This window comes from Protopterus annectens, chromosome 16.part0 (genome assembly GCF_019279795.1).
Source record: "Protopterus annectens isolate FY-2018-M chromosome 16.part0, PAN1.0, whole genome shotgun sequence".
NCBI lineage: Eukaryota > Metazoa > Chordata > Ceratodontiformes > Protopteridae > Protopterus > Protopterus annectens.
Genome location: NC_056750.1, coordinates 367,724,785 through 367,750,999, shown reverse-complemented (window position 1 = coordinate 367,750,999; position 26,215 = coordinate 367,724,785). Strand labels below are relative to the sequence as shown.

The following is a 26,215-nucleotide window of genomic DNA, read 5'->3' as shown; positions in this document are numbered from 1 at the left end:
CTGGGTTATAATGTGCCAATTTTGAGAAAGTGCTAATTTTCCCCCTAAGGGTGCTGCCAGGAAATAAGTGCTTGGTGAAGGCAGACGGGAAGTCGTTGGGACTGTTTCCTGTAAAGTTGTGATTTGTCTTCTCACTTTTTGGAGGTAGAAGCACCCCATTGCTTTGACCTGTATGAACCTTGCGCCTGGGATCTGCCTCTAGGGCGTCTGCCCCTTTGAGGTCTGACACAGGAAAGGACCAATTCTTTGTTGGCCAGTGTCTACTAAACCTAGGTGGCTCTACTTGTAAGAAATCTTTGACCGTTTGCATAGATTTAGCCTTGTCCTCCATTTTCTTTGACACCTCCTCTGCCTTAACACCAAACAAAGAATCATGCTGTAAAGGTGCATCCAATAATTTAACTTAAACATGACCAGGCAGATTCTGTTCCTTTAACCAAGCATGCCTTCTAATTACAGAACCTGTAACTGCGGCCCTGCAGGAAGCCTCTAAAGAATCAAAACCACATTGCAAAGTATGCTTTCCAACTTGCTCAGCTGCATGCAAAATATCCTGCATTTCCTTGTTTTCTGTACATTCACAATTTAACAAAATTTTCTGTTTAAGCAATGCCATGACATGTTGCTGATATTTGAGCACATGAAACGGACAGTTTAAGGCCCTTATAGCCAAGGAAGCAGATGTGTAAACCTTTTTTCCCCCATCTATCCAGTGCCCTAGAATCCCTGTCAGAAGGGGTAGAGTTTTTTGCAGCAAAAGCCTCAACACCCTTGGGGCCCTGAGAAATAGTTTCTGGGTTTTTAAAAAGGAATTTATGCGAGTCAGGAACCCTGTAATATCTGTCAGGCTTAACAGGTGCTGGAAGTAAGGAGTCAGGGGTAAGGCTAGACTCCGAAAACACATCTACAATGTCTAACACAGGAGGGAAGGCTAGTGGCTTCTGCTGAGGTAGTAACAGGAAATCCCTGAGCCTCTTTTTAGACTCTGAAAAATCTTGGCTCTCCCAGTGGAAATGCTCCCTCATGGTATGTAAGGTTTCCCCAAAAGAATTATCCTCAGGAGGAGAAGCTGAATGTATGGATTCTTCAGCATCCGAATCCTCATGGGGGGAAAAGAATATTCCTGATCAGAAGAGGAATCAGAAGAAATGGAAACCTGATCTGATGATTAATAGCCAGCCTCTTGCCTAAGCCTCTTATCAGGAGGGGGATGGGAACCCCTGATTTAATAGTCTTTGACCATTTTGAGCATCTGCTTTTTTGGGCATGGAGGCCTGTCCACGTGGCTCTTGAGGTAGCTTTTTTGCCTTTGAAGATGCTTTAGTCTTTGCCTTGGAAGTCGGTTTAATGTATAGATGTTTGGGTCTGAATACACCCTCAGAAGCCGGGTACCTGCTCAGCGGCTCTGGACCCATCTGAAGGAATAGCGTCAGAGGCTCGAATACTTTGAGTTTCCAGCGGCATGGCCGACTCCACGTGGGCGTCGGTAGCGGTGTATTAGCGGTTGTCGGGGGCTGTGAAAGCGCTTCACTGAGGACCAGCGAAGCGGCGACTGGCTTAGGAGAAGCTTAGTCGTCGGTTTTGGGTCTCGGTCTTTCTTTTTCTTTGCATTTTTTGTGAACTCCGGTAGTCGGATGGCTTTCCGATGACATTTCTGGATAATTAAATCTGCATCCAAAGTAGTTTAAAGCATAATCATACCGACGCTTAATAGCGCATTGGTTAAATCTAGCACAAAACCGACAACCTAGGAAATTATGATCAGGGCCAAGGCAAGGAATACAGTAAGAATGAAAGTCCTTATGAGGAATTTGCTTCCCACAAGAAATACAATTATTAACTTTTTCTGACATCGGTTCTGGAGCAAGAAAAAATAGATTCCCCAACGGGGTACTTAGCTTTATAGAAGACTTCGGATCTGAAATTCGAACTCGAAAATCTCAGGAGTCTGCCGACCGGCACTTGCGAACTGCTTCTGGCACCGCGTGGCAAGAAAGGCTGAAGAAAATGGCGTCAGCTGCTTCTTTTATACCCCTGACGACCTGACGTCAGGGAAGGGGCGAATGCAGCTGACGCAGGACCCAGGACTTTGGAATTCAGGCCGACTGAGGGCAACCTGCCAGCAGGATTACCCAAATGTAATGACTGCAACAGTGAAACACGAAGAACATCCAAAGGCTCGGAAGACAAAGATTTCTGTGGCATACCGGACTCCGAAAGGGTCTCAATAGAGGCCTACGAAGGTAGTGAATCTGGCATAAGAGGCTGCGAAGGCGCCTCACTGACTTCCAGAGAACTGACGACCTGCTTAATGGTAGAGTCGTCAGAAGGCATAGCCTTGTGTGGTCTGTGTCTATCCTTACGTTTTTCAGAATGTCTATGGATTGTGGGCTGACTGTTGCCATTTTGGAATGCGAAGATGGAAGACAAAAATACCTGGCTACAATAAGTGCTCTACGACGAATAGTTCTCGTGTTAAAGAGGGCACAGAACCGGCAACGGGGGACGTCGTGGTCTGGGCCTAAACAAGTGATGCAGTATGAATGGAAGTCTCGGTGTGGGATTTGCTTTCCACAGGCGAGACAATTGTTAAAATTTTCAGACATTGGTTAGTGCAAGAAAAAGGGTCTCCAATGGGGTACTTAGCTTTAGACGTTTTCAGCTGTAATTCAAACTCTAGTAGAGACAGACCGGCACACTTGCAAACTGCTTCTGCTACGGGCTCCACGGCAAGGAAGACTTATGTAATGGCTTCGGCTGTCTTCCTTTATAGCACTGACGACCTGACGTCAGATAGCAAGTGACAGCAGCTGACGCAGAAAAACATTGACTCTGGTATTTGGGCCGGCTGAGGGCTACCACAGCAGGGATAAAAGTACAGTTGTGTACACTTACCATAAATGTAGGTGTTCGAGTGTATTCACTGTTGCAGTCATCACAGTTGGGTTATCTGCTTGCAGTAGCCCTCAGTCGGCCTGATTATCAAAGTCTTGGGTCCTGCGTTGGTTGCTGTCTCATCTTCCATGACTTCAGGTAGTCAGGGTATAAAGCATGCAGCCGACGCCATTACATCAGTTTTTCTTGCCCCAGATGTCAGATGCCCCCATAATGGGAAGCAATTATATACAAGATTACACCTCCAACAAAAAAGCAAATACACCAAAAAGCTTTAAGCATAGTAAACAAGAATAGAGGTATAGTCAATAGAAGTCAGGGGGCTAGAGGGAGGGTAACCAGGACTGCAACAGTGAATACACTCGAACATCTACATTTATGTTAAGTGTACACAACTGTACTATGTCCTTCGTGTTTCACTATTGCAGTCATCACATTTGGGTAGATTCCCAATGTTAAGGATGGGAGGAGGTAATTAGATAGCTTTAGGCCCAGCTATAAGGACCTGCAAGACTGCAGTGGCAAATCCAGCTCTGGATTTAGAAAAAATTGGCAAGTGGTAATGCTTGGTGAAGGTATGTACAGAAGTCCAGGTAGCAGCTTCTAGGATGTCCCTGGTAGGGAAACCTCTTGAGAAAGGCTGCAGAGGTAGAAGCAGCTCTGGTTGAATGTGGTCTTATCCCCTGTGGGGTAGGTTTTCCATAAAGCTTATAGCAGAAATGAATGCAATGGCCTACCCACTTAGAAATGGTTTGCTTTGAAATGGCCTTCCCTTCTGCCCCTGCAGCAAATGCAACTAGCAGCTGTTCAGATTTGAGAGGCTTAGTCCTGTCCAAGTAAAATCTAAGTAGTCTGTGCTCATCCAAGGAGTGCAGTATTTGTTCCCCTTTGATCTGTGGATTAGAAAAGAAGGTTGGCAGATGATTGGGCTGATTAAGGGCCCCACTGGATACCACCTTGGCCATGAAGGAGGGATTGGTCCTAAGGGACACCTTGTCAGCATGAAAGATGATGAAAGGCTCCATTGCCAAGAGGGCCTGTAATTCAGACACCCTTCTTGCTGAAGTGAGGGCTAGAAGGAAGACTGTTTTCCAAGAAAGGAATTTCAACTCTGCATTTGCAGCTGGCTCAAAGGGAGGTAGGGTGAGCTTTTCTAATACAAAGTTAAGGTCCCAGGCTGGAGTAGGGGCTCTCCTGGCTGGTCTTAAGTTTTTGGCCCCGCTGAGGAACTGCTTCAGCAGTGGATGAGGGAAGAGGGGTGGTTCTGTTTTGTAATGAGCTGAAATGGCTGAGGCATGAATTTTGACGGAGGAAAAGGAAAGGCCCTTGTGAAGCATCGCAGTTAAGTATTGAAGAATATGGGGTAAACTGGGCGCTGCTGGCTCCAGGAACAGAACCTTTTCGATTTTTCAGCATAGGATGACATATATCACTTGTTTACTGAGGGATGGTAACAGAGAGATCACATAATTAGCCAGGCTGCCAGGTTCAGGGTTTGAAGTTGTGGGTGCAGAATCTCGCCCTCCTGCTGAGACAGCAGGGCAGGGGTCTGAGCCAGGTGCCATGGTGCCAGCAGTGACACACTGCACAAGAGGGGGTACTAGTGTTGGCGTGGCCAGTCTGGTGCAATCAGTACTGTCCCTGGTTTGCCCTGTTTGATCTTTAGTAGTACCTTGGAGAGGAGAGGCAGAGGGGGAAAGGCATAAACTGATAGGTTTTTCCAGGTGAAGGACAGAACGTCCACTTTCCAAGCTTGTTTGTGGGGAGTCCTTGTGCAGAATTTGCCCAATTGGTAGTTCTGGGGGGAGGCAAACAGGTCCATCTCTGGGCTCCCCCACTTGTTTCTCAACATGCTGAATATCTTTGGTTCCAGTTTACACTCGTGTGGATCCATGAGATTTCTGCTTAGGTCATCTGCCAGTGTATTTAGCTTTCCTGGCAGGAACTGAGCCTGTAGGTGCAGTTGGTAGCTCAAGGCTGTGTTCTACAGAGCCTTGGCTAGTCTGCAGAGAGGGTATGAGTGGGTTCCCCCCTGCTTGTTTATGTACCACATAACAGTGGTGGTGTCCATCTTTACCAATAACTGTCCTGGAAGAATGTGGCCCTTGAAGGGTGTCAGAGCATTCTGTACAGCTAACACTTCTTTTTGATTGATATGTAAGTGCATTTGATTTGGGTTCCATTTGCCTTGAATGCACTGCCCTGCCAAGTGAGCCCCCATGCATAGTCTGATGTGTCGGTTAGGGTTTGGGCAGCAGAGGGTAGAGTGAATGGCAGTCCCTTGTTTTGGTGGTAGGCCTCTGCCCACCAAAGGAACTCTATCTGTAGACAAGGTATGATAAGAATCATTGATTTTTAGATCCTGAGAATGTTGACACCATAGGCTTTTTAGCTACCATTGTAGTTTCCTCAAATGCAGTCTTGCATATGGAATTAGTAGAATGCAAGAGGCCATGTACCCCAGGGCTTGCAGTATTTTCCTTGCAGATAGTTGGGTCTTGGTGGCCAGTAGTTTAAAGTAGACTGTCAAATGAATTTGTTTCTCTGGCATGAGGTAGGCCCATCTGGCAAGTTGCATTCAAGCTTGCTCCCAGGAATACAATCTGTTGGCAGGGTAAAAGATGTGATTTCTTTTCGTTTATGGTGTACGCCAGAGACGTTAGTAATTTCTTTACAAATGCCAAATGATTTAATAGCATGTCCTGGCTTTCTACCTGAATTAGACAATCGTCCAGGTATGGGTATATCTGAATATTTCTTTGCCTGCAAAATGCAATGACTAGAGCTAGGCACTTTGTGAATACCATGGGTGCAGTAGATAAGCCAAAGGGCAGTGCAGAGAACTGATAGTGCATGTAGCCTGCTTTGAAGCGTAGGTATCTTCTGCAAGATTCCCTTATTGGGATGTGCAGGTAGGCTTCTTTTATATCCAGTGTTGCCAACCAGGCATCTTTGCCTAGCATGGGAAGCAGCTGATGAAGAGTTAGCATCTTGAATTTTGGGATTACCAAAAAAGTGTTTAGGATAGACAGGTCCAGGACAGTATGCCAGGAGTTGTCTTTTCTGGGTACCAGGAAAAGTCTCGAGTAGAAACCCTGTCCCCATTCTTCTTCTGGGACAGTTTGAATAGCTCTAATGCTTGCTTTTGAGCCTCTGCCCACTAATTTGGGGGTAGGTCTGGCAAACCGTTTGGGGTTGGTAAGGAGTGGAAGTGGAATCTGTATCCTTGGGGAAACTATATTTAAAACCCATTTGTCCTAAGCAATGAGTTCCCAATTTTTTGCATGCAGGGCAATCTTTCCCCCTAAAGGAACAGTCAGGTGAGAAGGGCTTGGAAGGTTTAAGGTTAAGTCACTGAGACAGTTTACCATAGTGGGGAGGAGTCTTACTACTCCCGGCTTTGGAAGTGGGAGCCCCTCACTGCTTAGGCCTGTGAGTACCTTGGGACTGAATCCTGGGTGTTCTGCTGGTTCTGGGTTTGGACGAAGGCCTGGAATAGGCAGGAAAGGACCAATTTGAGGGCCAATGCCTACTAAATCAGGGAGGCTGTACTTGCAGGAAATCTAACAGTATGCATAGATTTAGCTTTTTCCTCCATCTTTTTAAGTACTACTTCTGCTCTGTTGGCAAACAGGCGGTCTTGGTTTAAGGGAGCATCCAATAATTTAGCTTTAACATGATCTGGTAAAGATTGCTCCTTAAGCCAAGCATGCCTTCTAAGTACAGACCCAGTGACAGCAGCCCTGCAAGATGCCTCTAATGAATCAAAACCACATTGCAAAGTATGTTTTCCAACTTGTTCAGCAGAATGCATTAAATCCTGTAAATCTTTATTTTCAGCACAGTCAGGCATCATCATTTTCTGTTTAAGAAATCCAATAATATGCTGCTGATACTTTAACATATTAAAAGTACAGTTTTGTACCTACCATAAATGTAGATGTTCGAGTGCTAATACAGCTGCAGTAATCACAGATGGGTTTTCTGCCGTCAGGCGGGTCCTCGGTCGGCCGAATTCCAAAGTCTAGGTCCGGCGTCGGTTGTTGTCGCTTTCTTTCCTGACGTCAGTGCGACAGGGGTATATAAGACACAGCCGACGCCATTTTCTTCAGTCTTTCTTGCCCCAGATGTCAGGTGCCCCCAGAAGGAAGGCAATACATAAATTTTATATATATATATATATATATATATATATATATATATATATATATATATATATATATATTCATGCAATGCAATATAATCAAAAATCAGTAGTTGCAAGCAAATATACCATAGAAGGATAACCCAATCAGGTTGTATGAGGAGGTGTTAGCCACTAGGCCTTTACCAAGAGGGGAAGGAGGGAGGGAAACCTGTACTGCAGCTGTATTAGCACTCGAACATCTACATTTATGGTAGGTACAAAACTGTACTATGTTCATTGTGCATACAGCTGCAGTAATCACAGATGGGTAGAATCCCAAAGCTACGCACAGGGTGGTAGGCTCTAGGTGGAACTGGGAGGAGCCAGAATGCCCTGCAACACAGCAGTGGCAAAGCCTGCTCTAGTTTTGGAGTATAAAGGCAGGTGGTAGTGTTTTGTGAAGGTATGCACAGAACTCCAAGTGGCTGCCTCCAAAATATCTTTAGTATGGACTCCTCTGAGGAAGGCTGTAGAGGTAGCTGCGGCCCTTGTGGAGTGGGATCTGATGCCTGTAGGAACAGATTTTCCATGAAAGGAGTAACAGAACCGTATGCAGTGGCCTATCCATTTTGAAATTGTCTGTTTGGAAATTGGCTTCCCTTGAGCTCCTACAGCATAGGACACAAAAAGTTGTTCTGATTTCCTGAAAGGCGTTGTTCTGTCCAAATAATAACGTAGCTGTCTATGGATGTCTAAGGAGTGTAGCAGCCTTTCCCCTTTGTTTTGAGGATTGGGGTAAAAGGTAGGTAAGTGTATGGCCTGATTTAAAAGCTACCCTGGATACTACCTTAGGCATAAATGACGGGTTGGTTCGTAGGGAAACCCTGTCCTGATGGAAGATGAGAAAGGGCTGCACAGCCATGAGGGCTTGTAGTTCCGAAACCCTACGAGCTGAGGTAATGGCCAGAAGGAAAGCTGTTTTCCAGGACAAATATTGCAAATCTGTTGAGGCAGCTGGTTCAAAGGGAGGCAATGTTAATTTTTCTAGAATGTAATTAAGATCCCAGGCTGGTATTGGTTGTTTCCTTGGAGGTCTTATATTCTTAGCCCCTCTGAGGAACTGTCTTAAGAGTGGGTGAGAGAATAAGGGTGGATCAGTGTTGAATTCTGCAGAAATGGCTGAGGCATGAATTTTGATGGAGGAAAATGAAAGTCCACTGTTCAACAGCTCAGCTAGATACTGTAATATCCGAGGCAAATTCAGTTTTCTAGGATCCTGGCCTTTTTTCTCATTCCAAGTGCAAAACCGTTTCCATTTTGCGGAGTAAGCCTGTCTAGTAGATGGCCTTCTGGCCTCCAAAATGACATCCTGCACCTCTTTGGAGAGTAGGGTCTGTTGTGGTGTTAAGGAATTTTCCATGCAGCGAGATTGAGTGTTTTCAGCTGACTGTGAAGAGTTTTGTAGCTGTGCTGAGTCAGTAGAAGAGGCATTAGAGGTAGGGTCCAGGGAGGAGTATGCGTTAGGCTCCTCAGGAGTGGGTACCAGTGTTGTCTTGGCCAGTCTGGAGCAATCAGTATCATCTTCGGTCTGTCTGCTTTTGCTTTCAAGAGCACCTTGGGCAGAAGAGGCAAAGGTGGGAAGGCGTAAACTGTCCATGCTGCCCAACTGAAAGAAAGGGCATCGACTCTCCAGGCCCTTTGGATGAAATGTCCTTGAACAGAACTTTTCCAATTGATGATTCCTGTGGGAGGCGAAGAGATCTATGTCTGGCCTTCCCCACGCTTGGATTATCTTTGTAAACATTTGAGGATGCAACTTCCATTCGTGTGGGTCTGTCATATTTCTGCTTAGATTGTCTGCCAGCGTGTTTTCCAAACCTGGCAAGTACTGTGCTTGAAGTTCGATTTGCCATTCCAGAGCCAAGTTCCAAAGTGACATGGCTAGCCTGCACAGGGGGTATGAATGTGTTCCTCCTTGTTTGTTTATGTACATTACTGTGGTGTTGTCTGTTCTTATCAATAATTGCCCTGGATGCAGGAGGTCCTTGAAAGCTGTAATTGCATTTATCACTGCTAGCATTTCTTTTTGACTCATGTGAAGGTGCTTTTCCTTTTGGGACCATTTGCCCTGAATGCACCTGTCTGTCATGTGCGCCCCCCAGGCGTAGTCTGAGGCGTCTGTTGGGATGACTTGATTTGCTTGAGGCTTGCAGAATGGAAGACCTGTGTTTGTTTGGCATGCTTGGGCCCACCATAGAAATTCCTTTTGCAAACATGGGATTATTGGTATTATTGTTTCCAAACTGTGGCTGTGTTGAGACCATAGGTTTTTTAGGTACCATTGAAGTTTCCTCATATGCAACTTTGCACATGGGATTAAAAGAATGCAAGATGCCATGAAGCCCAGAGCCTGCAGGATTTTCCTTGCAGTGAGCCTGGTACAATTTGCTAGTATTTTGAAGTACTGAGTTAGTTGCCCCTGTTTTTCTGGCGTAAGATAGGCCATCTGGGTGTTTGTGTCCAAGTTGGCACCCAGGAAAGTTATTTTCTGAGATGGTGTTAGCCTGGATTTCTCTTTGTTGACTGTGTATCCCAGAGAATTCAATAACCGTGTTACACAAGCCAGATGTTCCAGAAGTATGTGCTTGCTGCCCGCTTGGATCAGGCAGTCGTCCAAATAAGGGTAAATTTGTATCCCTTGAAGTCTGCAGTAGGCAATTACTGATGCCAGGCATTTCGTGAATACTCTGGGCGCAGTAGATAAGCCAAAGGGCAATGCAGAGAATTGATAGTGGATTGAACCTGCAAGAAATCTGAGGTATCTTCTGCAGCTTTGTCTGATTGGGACATGCAGGTATGCCTCCTTGAGGTCCAATGTTACCAGCCAAAACTCCTTGCCCAGCATGGGAAGAAGCTGCTGTAATGTGAGCATCTTGAATTTTGGTATGAGTAGAAATGTGTTTAGGATGGACAAGTCCAAAATGGGTCTCCAGTCGGTTCCTTTCCTTGGTACCAGAAATAGTCTGGAATAAAAACCTTAACCTTGTTCGTGAGTAGGCACCTCTTGAATAGCTTTCATGTCCATGAGTTTTTAAATTTGTATTTGAACCTCTGCCCTTTGATTGTGTGGCAGGTTCGGCATGCCTCTCATTTTTGGAAGTGTGAGAAAATGAAATCTGTAGCCTCTGTTTATAATGTCCAGGATCCATTTGTCTGTTGTGATAATATACAAATTTCTTGTAAATAATGCCAGCTTTCCTCCTAAGGGTGCTGCCAGCTGAGACTTGCTTGGCATGAAAAGGAGGAAGTCATTGGGTTTGTTTCCTGTATTGTGCACGGTCTTCGCCACCTCTTGGTGCTGTAGTTTGCCATTGTCTGCCTCTATATGATCCTTGAGATTGTCCTCTGCCCCTTGTGCGCCTGTATCTACCTCTTTGGGGCTTGTCCGTGGCTGGAAAGGACCAGTTTTTTGAAGGCCAATTTCTGCTAAAACGTGGTGGTTGAACCTGTAGAAAAGCTTTGACAGTTTGCATAGATTTAGCTTTTTCTTCCATTTTCCATAGTATCTCCTCAGCATTAGTACCAAATAGTACATCCTTTTGTAAAGGAGCATCTAGTAGTTTAGCTTTAACATGATCAGGCAAGGTTTGTTCCCTAAGCCAGGCATGTCTACGAATGACTGATCCTGTAACAGCAGCTGTACTTGAGGCCTCTAGGGCATCATAGCCACATTGTAAGGTGTGTTTACCCACTTGTTCTGCACTATGCATCATATCCTGCAACTCCTTCAAATCTGGTTGTTCAGGTTGAGACATTTTATTTCTTAATTGTGATAACAGAAACTGCTGATATTTAAGCATATGGAACTGACAATTTAAGGCCCTCATGGCTAGGGTGGCCGAGGTATATACCTTTTTTCCCCCCACCTTTCTAAGGATCTAGACTCTCTTTCGGAAGGTAGTGGATTCTTAGCAGTAGAGGCCTTCATTCCCTTGGGGCCTTGAGAAATGGTTTCAGGGTCAGCATTATGGCTTTTGTAAAGAAATTGGTGAGAGTTAGGAACTCTGTAGTACCTATCAGGCTTGACTGGGGCAGGAGGCAGGGAATCCGGATTAAGGCAAGCCCCCGAGTAAACATCATCAAGTATGTCCAAGACAGGAGGTATCGCCAGAGGTCTGTGCTGAGGTAACAAAAGAAATTCCCCAAGTCTTTTCTTGGAATCAGAAAAGTCTTGGCCTTCCCAATGGAAGTGTTCCCTCAAGGTGTGCAAGGTTTCCCCAAAAGAAAAATCCTCTGGGGGAGATACAGAAGGAATGGATTGCTCTGCATCAGAATCTTCAAAAGGAGTCAGTGTTCCTCTTCATCAGAATGTTCTGAAAAAATGGAGCCCTGGTCAGAAGAGGGAGAATCTTCCTCCATTCTGGGTCTCTTGTCTGGAGGGGGTTGGGAACCCCTGATAAGAGTAATTAAATCCTCAGCCATTTTTAGCATCTGCTTTTTAGGCATGGGGCCCTGGAGATGGGCCCTGTGCAACAGGCCTCTTGGGATGCATGGCTGATTTGGACTTAGTAAAGGCTTTTATGGAAAAGCAAGATGAGGGTCTAAAGACACCATGGGTGGAAGTGGACCTGTCCACATTAGGAGGCTCAACACTCACAATGGCTTCGGTGGTTGTAGTCTGGGTATGGGCCGAGGTACCTGCGGTCTCGGTTACAGAAGACACCGCCAAAGAAGTGTCGGTAGTCAGGGGCTGCGTAGGCGTCTCGCTGAGAACCGGACCACGTGTAGCCGGTTTTGCCGTGGTGTCGGTGGAGACTGCGGACCTCGCGTGTCGGTCTTTGTCCTTGCGTTTTTTGGACAAAACGGTAGTCGGAGTCTCCGACGACATTTTATAATCAAAGGCTTTACCAAAAAAGTGCTGGGCGAACTCCACCCGACGCTTAATAGTGCGTTTATTGAAAGTAGCGCAAAAGCGACAGCCCGAGACGTCGTGGTCTGGGCCTAAACAAGGTATGCAGAGGGAATGGAAATCCTTATGCGGTATTTGCTTCCCACAAGAAATACAATTGTTAACTTTGTCTGACATCGGTCTGAGGCAAGAAAAGTTTCCCCAACGGGGTACTTAGCTTTAAAGAAGACTTCGGTTTCCAATTTTTCGTAATTTCAGGAGCTGGCCGACCGGCACTTACGAACTGCTTCTGCTTTGGGCACCGCGCGGCAAAAAAGACTGAAGAAAATGGTGTCGGCTGTGTCTTATATACCCCTGTCGCACTGACGTCAGGAAAGAAAGCGACAACAACCGACGCCGGACCTAGACTTTGGAATTCGGCCGACCGAGGACCCGCCTGATGGCAGGAAACCCATCTGTGATTACTGCAGCTGTATGCACAATGAACATCTGGAAGTTTAAGGCCCTAATGGCCAAGGGTGAAGAAGTGTATACCTTCTTACCCCATCTATCCAGCACCCTGGAATCTCCATCAGAGGGGGTAGGATTTTTGGCAGTAGTAGCCTTAATGCCCTTGGGTCCCTGTGAAATGGTCTCAGGATCTGCAGTAGGATTTTTAAAGAAGAACTTGAGAGTCAGGTACCCTGTAATACCTATCAGGTTTTCTGGGAGCAGGAGGTAAAGGGTCAGGGTCCAAGCTAGATTCCATCTACAATGTCCAGTACAGGAGGGATAGCTAAAGGCCTGTGTTGAGGCAGGAGTAAGAATTCCCCAAGCCTCTTTTTGGAGTCAGAGTAATCCTGGCTTTCCCAGCGAAAATGCTTCCTAAGAGCATGCAAGGCTTCTCCAAAAGAGAAATCCTCTGGAGGGGAAGCAGAGGGAATGGAGTCCTCTGCATCAGAATCCTCATAGGTAGATAAGGGCAAATCCTGGTCATCAGAGAAAACAAATTTCAGAGTCCTGATCAGAAGAAAAATCAGTCCTAGGTTTCTTACAGGGGGAAGGGGTGGCTTCCCTGATTAGAGTAATAAGGTCTTCAGCCATTCTTATCATTTGTTTCTTAGGCATAGGGGCCTGATCATGCCGTCTGGGTGTCAGGTTACTAGGCATGGATCGAGTTTTAGGCCTTGAAGAAGAAGATGGCGTTGGTTTAATATGCAAGTCAGTAGGCCTGAATACACACTCAGAAGCCGGTGCCTGCACAGCGGCTCCGGACCCATCCAAGGTAGAGACATCCGCAGGTTCCACAGTTGAAGAAGCATCTCGCGGCATATCGGACTCCGAATGGGTCTCAGTAGAGTCCTGCGAATCTGAAGTAGTGGGTATCAGGGGCTGCGAAAACGCCTGAGTACCGGCGAACTGGCGACTAGCTTAGGAAAAGCGTTGTCGGCAGCTTTGGACCTATGCGCTCTGTCTATCTTTGTGTTTTTTCGGAAAGTCGGTAGTCAGGTGGCTTACTGAATCCATTTCTGAATAATTGAACAGAGTACCAAACTATTTAGATGCGTAAATGAACGAATGACGAATAGTATGAGGTTTGAATAAGGCACAAAACAGACAGCGAGGTAAGTCGTGGTCTAAGCCCAAGCAAGGAATGCAGTATGAATGAAAATCTTAATGAGATATTTGCTTTCCACAAGAAATACAATTGTTAACTTTTACTGACATTGGTTTAGAGCAAGAAAAAGATTCCCCAATGGGGTACTTAGCTTAGTTGAAGACTTTAGATCTGAAACTCGTAAATGAAAATTTCAGGAGTCTGTCGACCGGCACTTGCGAAATGCTTCTGCTTCGGGCACCGCAAGAAAGGCTGATGTAATGGCGTCGGCTGCATGCTTTATACCCCTGACTACCTGACGTCATGGAAGATGAGACAGCAACCAACGCAGGACCCAAGACTTTGATAATCAGGCCGACTGAGGGCTACTGCAAACAGATAACCCAAATGTGATGACTGCAACAGTGAAACACGAAGAACATCCCACAGGTGATGACTGCAACAGTGAAACACAAAGAACATAGGAAATAATCCAACTTAAGTTCCATAGACTAAAATAAGGCAATGCTTTTGTAGAACACAGTCAACAATAAGAATAGTTGTAGTAAAAAGTAGGCTTCCTTATGAGAGAAACACCACTTCCCAAGTGGCTGCTAATCTTGGCGAAGCTGCTCAGGACTTTTACATCCTATATGTTGACTAACAGAAAATTGTTTACTTTATGGGAGTTTGATAGTCAAGCAACCTGAAAACATAGCAATAATGAGACCCACTGAATCTGAAATTCTAAGATAACCTCAAAAGAAGACTCAGTTTGTACAAGCCCAATTACAAAAAAAACCCGGGGTGCTACACCTGGAAATCCCAACCCCCTCTCTTGCTTACCACTAAAATAGATAAATCTGTCTGAAAGATATACAGAGGCAGCTGGTAACCTTGGTCAGGGACAACCTACACTGCCACAGCCAATGGATATGATGACTGAGAAGAGGTGTCAAGATGTGTCAAATGGAAGGCTATGGCAGGGAACCAAATATAAAAAACACTCACTGGAAAATAAACTTGATTAACAAAATGAAATTTACATAAAAAAACGTACCTTGCCACCAGTAACAGAAAAATTAGCAAATATGCAGTATTTTTCATTCTTGTGACCTGTATATGTCTTTAGACACTACAAAGTGAAAGAAAATGACAGTTAGTGTTGAGAAGCAGAGTTCCATAAATGCCAAGCAAAGGTACAGATGTGTTAAATATTCACTATAACAGTTATAAGCAAGGAGGAAGCATGCAGCAGTGGAATATTCAAGTCTCCAAGTCACTAAACATGCCTCTTAGTCTGCCTTTTTTTGTTCCTGTAGTGGCCCCTTGGTCATGTGATCGGCAAGCATCACCAGTGCTGTGGGAGCTGGTATTACCACATGCTACCCAGCATACATTCAAAGAAAACAGGTTTCATTAACTTTTTTTTCTTGTTAAGCATTATGTTACATTTACTGGTTTCTATAAATTATTGCTAAACTGGGACACTTGCTAAACAAATTACCTTAAGATGTGAATAAAAGGCTTCTCCTACTGTACATCAGACTTAATATTCTGTTCAGCTAGAAAACCCAACAGTAGTGACAGGTTATTTGGAAGCCTACAAAAGAACACACACGAGGGGCAGGACTACTGCTGTAGAAAACTCTCTAAGTAATAAAAAAAATACATCTGCTGCTTACCACAGCAGTAGGTGTTCAAGCTCAGTTATCAAAGCTGTAATAGCTTAAAAAAAAAACATTGGAAATCGCCTCAAGTGAATGCCAATCCAACTGGCCAGGGTCCTGGAATTCTGCATGCCCTCCTGATCTATGAACTGGTTTCTTCCCCCCACCACAGATAAAATCTTGACACTGAACAGAAGAGGAAAGCATTCTGAACCACGTTTGGATTTGTTAGTCAGACTCACAATAGGCCAAAACTGATCACCTTTCACCTTGGATAAAACACAAACCCCAGACTATCAAACATTCTATTACATTAAAGTGCAAAGAAGGAAAAGGATAGTCGAGTTTCCCCCATCACATCATCCCTGATGCAGCCCAATTCCTATGACCCCCCCCCCCTTTTTTTTAATTAAGGGGACAGGTAGTCCCTACTGCTGCAGTATCGACTTTTATGTACAACTGTGCTACACTCACTCTATGGGAATACTGCTACAGTACCATTCATGAAGCATGGTAACTAAAAGCAGCACTAACCCTTGCATCAGTCTCACAGTTGACAAGCTAGCATACCCTACAGAACATTAGTGGCACAGCAACACCTACTTCTGGACTGAGAATCCACCTTATCTTGTTTGGAAAAAGAATGAAATCTGGACAGCTGCCTTGCATATTCCCTGTGCATCAACATTTCTATAAAATGGAAGCAGCTGTAGCTGCTCCTAGACCTTCCATGGTAACTGCAACAAAACGTACATAAGTTAGCTATCTTAATTGAGTTTGCCTAAACTACTGCTCTTTAAAACACACCTTACCTAAAAGGAAAGTACAGTTGTGTACACTTACCATAAATGTAGATGTTTGAGTGTATTCACTGTTGCAGTCATTACATTTGGGTTATCTGCTGGCAGGTTGCTCTCAGTAGGCCTAAATAACAAAGTCATGGGTCCTGCGTCGGTTGTTGTCTCTTCTTCCTCTCTCTCAGAACTTTTTGAGCGATAGAATATTTCTGTAAAATCTTACCATAACCATAGATGTCCTTCTCTTCCATGTTGCAGTATTCTGACAGTGGGATCCTCCATCTCAGGTGACCTGAACGTCGGCTCCTATGCAAAAGCTTAAGCCTGGTTGCTACTAGTACACGGGACGTCACATGCTGGGCCATAAACCAGGGGCCTTAAATGTGATGTCTGCGGGCACAGACCTCAGAACTGACTGCTCAGCTGGACAACAGTCAAAGTGGTTCCAAATGATGTTGTCTAGGACAGGTGAGAGGGAAGGAATACTGCAACATGGAAGAGAAGAACATCTATGGTCAAGGTAAGATTATACAAAACTATTCTGTCTTTCTATTCCCATGTTGCAGTATTCTGACTGTAGGAGAGTACCACAGCTCAAGGAGGGGGAAGGGTGGTGGAAAAAGTTGCAGATTCCAGGAATCCCTGCAGGAATTCCCTTGCAAATCCTGCCCTGGCTCTGGAGATATGATCAACTTGCAACGTTTGGTGAAGGTATGCACAAAGGACCATGTGGCTGCCTCAAGAATGGTAGTTGTGTCTAGGCCCTTGAGGAAGGCCCCAGAGGAAGCCACAGTTGTTGTGTGTCCTGACCCCACGAGTTGTTTCCTGTGGTAGCAGTAGGCAGTAGCAGAAGGTGATAGTTTTCCTTATCCATCAGGAAATAGTTTGTTTGGACACCACCTTGCCCAGGGCCCTGAGGTGGAAGGACACAAAAAGCGGTTTGGACTTTGATATTTTTGATTTTGTCCAACTAGAACCTTAGTTGCCCTATGGACATCAAGGGAGTGAAGTATTCTCTCACTGTCATTCTTCGGCGAAGGAAAGAAGGTGGATAAGTGAATAGACTGACTGAGCGACAGCTCATTGACCACTTTGGGCATGAAGGAGGAAATGGTGTGCAGGGTCACACTATCTTTGTGGAAGATAGTGTAGGGTGGGGATGCATTAGTGCTTGTAATTCTGAAACCCTTCAGGCTGAAATAAGGGCCAATAGTAGGACAGTTTTCCATGTGCACATCTGTATAGAAACAGAGCCAGCTGGCTCAAAGGGAGAGATGGTTAGTTTTTCTAGCACATAGTTTAGGTCCCAAAGAGGATGGATAGGTTTCTTTGGTGGCCTAATGTCAAGAACACCTTTTAAGAATAGTTTGACATCCAATCTGGAAAGTAGAGGTGGGACTATATGTAATCAGGCAGAAATAGCAATTAAGTGGACCATGACTGTAAAGTATTAAAGGTCTGATTTTATGAGTTCACACACACAGGTAAGGACTAGAGAAATATCCACTTGGAAGGGATCCCTATGCCTTTGGAGACACCATTTGGAGAACCTTTTCCATTTAGAAGCATAAGACCTTCCTGGCATTGGGTTTCCAGGCCTCCTGCAAGATAGATAGTGTAGCAGTGTCTGAAGGAGATCAAATGTTTATCACCTAGAGGGTCAAACAGAGAATCTCTAGGTGTGGGTGACTCAGACATCCTTTCTGTTGTGTGAGCAGGTCCCCCCTTGTGAGGCAACTTGTGGTGATTGCCCTTGGCAAGAGACTGAAAAAGGGGGAACCAATGTTGCCTTGGGCAATACGGAGTCACCAGCAAGATTTTTGGCTCGGCAATCCAGAATTTTAGGAGGAATTTCTGAATGAGCGGGAAGGGAAGAAAAGCATACAGAAACAGTCCCTTCCGAGAGATGGTGAAGGCGTCCCACTCTCCAAGCTTGTGGGGAGGGATCCTTGGTACAGAAAAGTTGCAACTGTCTGTTCTTGAGGGGAGGCAAATAGGTCTACTTGAGGTGTGCCCCACTGGTGGACAATGTCTAAAGACATGTCTTGTGCAACATCCATTCGTGATGCAGACAGAACGATCTGCTGAGGGCATCAGCCTGACTGTTGTCCTGGGATCGAATATAAACTGCCGGCAGCAACACGTTGTTCCGACAGGCTAATTCCCATAACTGCATTGCTAGTCTGTAGAGCAGGTAAGACTTGGTCCCCCCTGTTTGTTGATGTACCACATCACAGTAGTATTGTCTGCGAAGATTTGTATGGGTCCAGGTTGCGTGAGAGGGAGAAAGGCCTGTAGGGCTACGTGGACTGCAGTGATTTCCCTTATGCTTATGTGCTTTTTCTGGAGGAAGGGCTCCCCATAGGGCCTGCACTTTGAGGCCATTCGTAGTTGCACCCAAGCCTAGATTGGAGGCATCTGTGTGCAGGGACTGTATTGCCATGGGGATTTGCAGGGGTAGGTCTGGGTTTAGTTGCACCTGCTGGATCCACCATCTCATCTTCAGGCATATTAGGAAAGGTACCTGAAAGTTCAAGGGGTGGCTGTGTTGTGACCAAACATTCTTCAGGTACCACTGGAAAGTACAGTTGTGTACACTTTCCATAAATGTAGATATTCAAGTGTATTCACTGTTACAGTCATCACCTGTGGGTTTATCCCTGCTGTGGTAAGCCCTCAGTCGGCCCAAATACCACAGTCAATGTTTTTGTGCGCCGGCTGCTGTCGCCTGTAGTCTGACGTCAGGTCGTCAGTGCTATAAAGCAAGGCAGCTGATGTCATTACATCAGTTTTTCTTGCCCTAACCCGTCCAAAGCACAAGGGAAAAGACAGAAGTGGTCCTGGTGGCTAAGTGACCTTGGGAAGCTTGTGTCCCCCCAGGGGAAGATGTTAAATAGGGGATGGAAGGAGGGAAACCAAGACTGCAACAGTGAATACACTCGAATATCTACATTAATGGTAAGTGTACACAACTGTACTATGTTCTTCGTGTTTCACTGTTGCAGTCATCACATGTGTGTGAGGATTCCCAAAGCTGAGGAAAAGGGTGGAAGGACAGGGTGAGTCCTAGGTATGGGCCAGGAGGCCCTGCAGAACTGCAGAGGCAAACCCTGCCAGAGACTTTGAAAAGAGAGGTAGGTGGTAATGCTTTGTAAAGGTATGGACAGAGGTCCAGGTGGCCGCTTCCAAGATGTCACTGGTAGGTACTCCTCTGAGGAAGGCAGTGGAAGTGGAGGTTGCCTTAGTGGAGGGGGTATGGAGAGACTTGGGGATGGGTTTCCCAGTAGCAAAAATGGATACAGTGTGAAACCCATTTGGAAATGGTTTGTTTGGAGATGGGCTTCCCGTCTGCCCCTGGGGCAAAGCTTACAAGAAGCTGGTCCGTTTTTATGAATGGCTTAGTACAGCCCAGATAGTATCAGAGTTGTCTGTGCATGTCTAGTGAGTGTAGAATTCTTTCCCCTTGTTTTGAGGGCTGGGAAAGAAGGTGGGAAGGTGTATGGCCTGGTTAAGGGTCACATCAGATACCACCTTGGGCATAAAGGAGGGGTTAGTCCTCAGGGAGACTGTCTACATGGAAAATGATGAAGGGCTCGACAGCCATGACAGCTTGAAGTTCTGAGACCCTTCTGGCTGAGGTGATAGCTAGTAGGACGGCAGTCTTCCAAGAGAGGTATTTCAATTCTGTCGAAGTGGCAGGTTCAAAAGGAGGTAAGGTTAGTTTCTCTAACACAATTCAGTTCCCAGGGCGGCTTTGGAGGCCTTCTGGGAGGCCTGATATTACAAGCCCCTCTGAGGAATTGCTTAATCAGATGAGAAAAGAGGGGTGGGGTCTGAATCGTAACATGCAGAGATGGCTGAGGCATGTATTTTAATAGAGGAGAAAGAGGCCACTATTGAGCAACTCTGCTAGGTAATCCAGGATGAGAGGGATGGAAGGTTGGGAGGTATTGACCCCTTTTGATTGCTTCCAGGAGCAGAATCTTTTCCATTTACCTGTATATAATTTTCTTCTGCTGGGTCTTCTGGCCTCTGTGATGATGTCCAGGACCAGTTTGCTTAACAGGGACTCCTTGTTAGTTTTTAGTGTACAAGTCATGCTGAAAGATTGAGAGCCTGTAGATCTGGGTGCAGTACCTTCCCCCTCTCCTGGATCAAGAGGTCTGACGTCAGGGGAAGCAGCTTTGGGGGCTGTAAGGTCAGACTGCGTAATAAGGGGTACCAATGCTGTCTGGGCCAGTCTGGAGCAATGAGGATGGCCTTTGGTCTCTCTTCTCTTATTTTGACCAGTACCTTGGGAATAAGGGGCAGAGGAGGGTATGCATACACAAAGAGGGAGCTCCAGGGGAAGGTCAAGTCATCCACCCTTCCATGCTAGGAGGTGATACTCCCGGTTACAGAACATGTGCAGCTGGTGGTTGAGGGACAAGGCAAAGAGGTCCACTTCTGGGGTCCCCTACTCCTGGGTGATTTGTAGAAATATTTCTCGGTAGAGCTGCCATTCATGGGGGTCCAGTAAGTTTCTGCTTAGATGGTCTGCCAGTGTGCTGTTGATCCCTGGTAAGTATTGGGCAATTAGGTATAACCCCCATGGAGGTGGCTGTAAGCCAAAGACTCATGGCTAACCTGCACAAGGAGTAAGAGTGGGTGCCCCCCTGCTTGTTGATGTACCACATTACTGTGGTGTTCTCTGTTTTTATAAGGAGGACCCCTGGCCTGAGATGGGGCTGAAAGGAAGTCAGAGCCTTTTGCACTGCCATCATTTCTTTCTGGTTAATGTGGAAGTGAAGTTGCTGGGTATTCCAAAGGCCTTGGGTACACCTGCATGCTAGGTGAGCGCCCCAAGCAATGTCTGAGGAGTCAATGGTGATGGTCTGGCTGAAAGGGTGGAGGATAAAGAAAGACCCTTGCTCATAGCACAGGCCTCTGCCCACCAGAGAAATTAGCCCCTTATACAAACGAGATCAGAGGGAGTGTGGTCTCTATGGACTGAGTGCTGAAAGACTGACTGCTGACACCAAAGGTTCTTTAAGTACCACTGAAGTTTTCTCATGTGAAGCCTGGAGAGAGGGATGAGAAGGATGCAAGATGCCATGTATCCCAGGGCTTGCAGGAACACCCTCGCAGTGAGGTGACTTCTGGAAGCCAGCTGGGTGAAGTAGAGAGGCAGGAAGCTCTGCTTTTCTGGAGATAGGAAGGCCATTTGGATTGCTGTGTCTAACAGAGCTACCAGGAAAACATTTTTTCTGGTGGGGTTTTGCTATAATTTTTTTCTCAATGATGGTGAACCCGAGGGAAGTTAGGAGTGATTTGACAAAGAGAAGGTCTTGGAGCAACTTTTCTTTTGCAGTCTAACTGAATGAGGCAGTCATCTAGATGATGGTAAATCTGTATACTTCTCTGTCTGCAGAATGCTATAGTCAGGGGGTCAACCATTTGGTGAATACTCTGGGAGCAGTAGATAAGCCAAAGGGCAGTGCAGAAAACTGAAAGTGTTGATAGCCTGCTCTGAAGCGCAAGAGTTTTCTGCACGATTCCCTGATGGGGATGTGGAGGAAGGCATCTTTTAGGCCTAGTGTCACACACCAGGCATTTTTGGTGTGAGCATAGGCAAGAGCTGCTGCAAAGTTAGCATTATGAATTTGGGGACCACCAAGGAGATGTTCAGTTTGGATAGATCCAGGATAGGGCGCCAAGTGCCCTCTTTTCTGGGAACAAGAAACAGTCTGGAGTAAAAACCTTTTCCTGTTTGATCTGGAGGGACAGGTTCTACTGCCCCCTGGGATATTAAGAGTTTGAACCTGTTTCAATGCCTCTGCCCACTGGTGTGGGGGGAGGTCTGGGTACCCTCTTGGAATAGAGAGTTCGCTGAAGGAGAACTGTATCCCTGAGAAATGATTTTTAAGACCCATTGGTCCTTGGGTATAGAGACCCAAATGTCCTTGAAGAGTCCTCCTAGTTTTTGATGAGTGAAAGGAGGGCAGAGGGGGGAAGGAGAGTCATTGTGTGTGCTTGCCACAGAAGCTTGGCTTAGAACTCCCTGCCTTAGAGACAGAAGGGGTCCCCTGTTTGCATCTTTACTGGCCCTGGGATAGGGGCCTGGATGGCCTGTCCCTGCGGGGCTTACCTGGGCCCCATCTGCTAGGTGCAAGGAAGGCCCAGTGCTTAGAGGGAAAGTTCCTGCTGAATCTGGAAGGTTGAATTTCAAGGAAATTTTTTACTGTCTGCATACATTTTGCTTAATGTTTGATCTTTTTAAGCACCTCTTTTGCTTTTTCCCCAAACAGGCGTTGCTCATCTAGGGGTGAATCAATAAGTTTAGACTCGACGTGATCAGGGAGAGGTTGTTCCTTCAGCCATGCATGTCTTCTAATAACAGATCCTGTCACTGCTGCCCTGCTAGAGGCTTCTAGGGAGTCATATCCACACTGTAATGAGTGTTTGGCCACTTGACAAGCAGCGTGTAGTAATTCTACCAGCTCTTTTGAGTTGGTACCGTCAGGAGAGGTAGCAATCTTCTGTTTTAATTGTTCCAAAGTGTGTTCGTATTTTAACATATGGAACTGACAAATGAGTGCTCGGATAGCTAAGGTTGCAGAGGTGTATACTTTCTAACCCCATTTGTCCAGAGCTTTGGAGTCTTTGTCAGAAGGAAGAGGATTCTTGACAGAACTAGTCTTGGGTCTTTTGGGTCCCTGTGCAATGAACTCTGGGTCTGCAGCAGGATTCCTGTACAGGTATTTGTGAGAATTCGCTACTCTGTAGTACCTGCCAGGTTTAGTTGGAGCAGGAGGCAGGGCATTAGGGGCTAAGCTGGATTCATGGAACACATCATCCACCACTTCCAAAATAGGTGGGATGGCCGGGGTCTGTGCTGGGGCAGGTCCAGAAACTCTCCAAGTAGTTTCTTTGACTGTGGGAAGTCTTGAGATTCCCATTGAAAATGTTCCCTGAGGGAGTGAAGGGTTTACGCAAAGGAGAGGTCCTCTGGAGGGGAGGCAAAAGGGATGGATTCCTCTGCATCTGAATTCTCAAACAGTTGAGGGATGTTGTTCCTTTTCAAAAGGGATGTTGTTGTTCTTCAAAAGCGAAATAATCAGATTCCTCAGACTCTTTGGTCTGTCAATTTCTGGAGAAGGATGCCTTTTCCTTTTTGGAGTGGGGGGCCTGAGTACCTTGGATAAGGGAGATGAGATCCTCCGCCATTTTAAGCATTTGAGCTTGGGGTGGGGGGAGCAGTAGCAAGATGGTGGCTAGAAGCAGATTTCCTAGGAGTGGCCTGGCTTCTAGGCCTGAGAGAATCCGTCAGTCAATGAGAAGCAGTAGCTGGATGCGAAGACATAAGTTTTTTGTCTAGATCGGTAGTACGAAAGGCCTCCTCGGAAGCCGGTGTCTGCGTCGTGGCTCTGGATCCAACCGAGGCAGAGACAACCAAAGGCTCGGAAAACAAAGTGGATTTCTGCGGTATACCAGATGGTCTTGGCAGAGGCCTGCATAGAAAGTGAGTCGAGCATCAGGGTCTGCGAAAGTACCTCACTGAATTCTGAAGAACTGATAACTTGCTTAGAGATAGCATCGTCAGAAGGCATAGCCTTGTGTGGCCTGTCTCTATCTTTATATCTACATTTTTTCGGAATATTGACAGATTGTTGGCTGACGGACGCCATTTTGGAATTCGAAGACTGAACACGAAAATTGTCTACAAAAAAGAGCTCTATGGCGAATGGTTCTCGCATTAAAGAGGGCACATAACTGGTAACGAGGGACATCATGGTTTGGGACTAAAGTGATGCAGTAAGAATGAAAGTCTCAGTGCGGGATCTGCTTTCCACAGGAGAGACAATTGTTAACTTTTTCGGACATTGCTTAGAGCAAGAAAAGAGTCCCCGATGGGGTACTTAGCTTTAGACGTTTTCTGCCGAAATTCAACTTCTGGTAGCGACCGACCGGCACTCATGCGAACTGCTTCTGCTACGGGCTCCACGGCAAGAAAGACTGATGTAATGATGTCGACTGCCTTGCTTTACAGCACTGACGACCTGACATCAGACTACAGGCGATGTCAGCTGGCGCACAAAAACATTGACTCTGGTATTCGGGCCGACCGAGGGCTACCACAGCAGGGATAACCCACAGGTTATGACTGCAACAGTGAAACACGAAGAACATCTTCCTCATATGCAGCCTGGCGAGGGGCAGCATAGGAACTGTGGCTGCCATGAGACCTAGGAAGCGCATGAAGTCCCTTGTCCAACAGGTGGTTGACTTATAGGAGGTCCTGGAAGTGGTTGACTAGGAAGGCCTTCATCAAGTTGGTCCTGATTCTGCAGCCTAGGAAAATTTTGTCCTGAGCTGAAGAGTGTGATGATTGTGCAAGGTTGAGGGTGAATCCCAAACTCTGGAGAAGAGACATGGGGAAGAGAAGATTATGTTTGAGGGTGATTTCCCCTTCTGCTAGAATGAGGTTGTCTAGGAAGGGGTACATCTGAATGCCCTTTGTTCTGAAGTAGCCTATTGCTGGGACTAGACATTCTGTGAAGACTCTTTGTGCAGTAGATAAACCAAAGGGCAAGGCAGTGAATTGAAAGAGTGAGGAGGGTTCATAAAAGTGCAAACACATTGTGGGGTTTGGGTGGCTAGGTATATGGAAACATGCTTCCTTCAGGTCCAAAGTGGCCATGACAGCTTTGGGAGGCAATGGTGGAAGTAGGTTTTGAAGCAACAGCATCCTGAAGGAAGGGACCTTCAGAAAGAGGTTTAGGAAGGATAGATCTATGATGGACTTCCAAAGGCAGTCCTTTTTTGGCAGCAGGAATAACCTGGAGTAAAAGCCTATTCCTTCTTGGCCTGGGGGAAGAGAGAGAAGGTCTTGGATAACCTGTGGAATTAGGTGAAGTTGGTTCTTTGGAGGGAAGGGGATGCCTAGTGGTATGGATTTTTCTTGCCATGACATGAAGTATACTTTTTCCACTAGTGCCAGGACCCAGCGGTCTGTGGTGACCTTTTTCCAGAGGGGAATAGAGTGAGTGGCTGGATTATAGGGGAAGGTGGCTGAGGCAGTCACGCATGGTTGTTCTCGTCTTGAAAGGGTTGTCTATTAGGAAGTTGAAAGGGGGTTGCCCTAGTGGAAGGAGCCTTCCTGGACTTTTTCCTGTGTCTGGACGTGGAGGAGGAGGTTGGAGCAGGGGCTCTCCTGACAAAGGAAATTTTGGCTGGGAAATTTCTGCAAAATTTTGGTATTGGAGAGACCAGTAAGCACTTTAAGTCCTGGAGCTCCTTACTTTTTTCTTGAAGGCTTTTAAGGAGTTCAGCTGACTGTTTGCCAAACAGAAATTTGTTATCCAGAGGCGCATCCAGTATTTTGGCAGGGGCTGTAGCCTAAGCCAGGAGTATCTGCACAAAACAGAAGCTGATGGTGTAGACCATATGGAAGCCTCAGCTGCATCATAGCTGCACTTTATCGAGTGTTTGGTGACTTGAGATGCCAGGGACAGCTTAGATGCTACCTGAGACTTGTTGGGGAAATCATGCAAGGAGGAGAGTATAGTGAAAGCCTGTGAAACCAAATCTAGGGCATATTTTACCATGTGGTTCTGGTAGTTGATTGCCTTGAAGGCTAGTGTAGAAGAGGTATATATCTTTTTTCCCAGCCTGTCCATGGCCTTGCTGTTCTTGTCTGATGGTAAGATGGAGGAAGAAGGTTGCAGACTGGACTGTGTCAGGAGACAATGCAATAACTGCAGGATCTGCCAATGGGGGTTATAAGGAAATTGTGCTAATCAGGGACCTTATAAAACCAGTCTTGTCTCTTGGGGGCTGGAGGTTGAGATTCTGGAGCCGTTGAAGTAAAGGCATCCAGGTAGGCTGGAATCACAGGAGGGATAGCTGAGGGGGAGGATGAATCCACCTGTAGTAACTCAAAATACCTTTTTGGACTTCTGTAATTTGAGCAGCATCCCATTTAAAGTATTTCCTCATTTTAGTGATAGTTTCCCCAAAGGTAATGTCCTCCGGGGGGGGGGGGGGGGTGTCTCCCTCCAGGGAGTCCTCACCTGTTGAGTAGTAGTCCAAAGGGGAAGCTATTTGAGAGGAGTAGGTGACTGACTCATTGGAAGAGGAATCTTCTTCCTGTGTGTGGGTAGGACTGATGGAAACAGCTGAAGCTGGCCTGGGGCTGAGGACAGGCAATGTGGCAGCTGTAGATGCTGAAGGCCTAATGGCCATAAAGGCCTGCAGCAAGGA

General features: G+C 46.1%; 1 protein-coding gene across 1 annotated transcript in view; it reads right to left on the bottom strand.

The window, feature by feature from the left end:
* Positions 1-26,215, bottom strand: part of WDR5 (WD repeat domain 5) — a 1,892,625-nt gene that overhangs the window by 306,387 nt on the left and 1,560,023 nt on the right. The window contains exon 13 of the mRNA XM_044058043.1: positions 14,567-14,641. Coding sequence (XP_043913978.1) covers positions 14,567-14,641 — 75 coding nt within the window. The remainder of the gene's footprint in view (positions 1-14,566; positions 14,642-26,215) is intronic.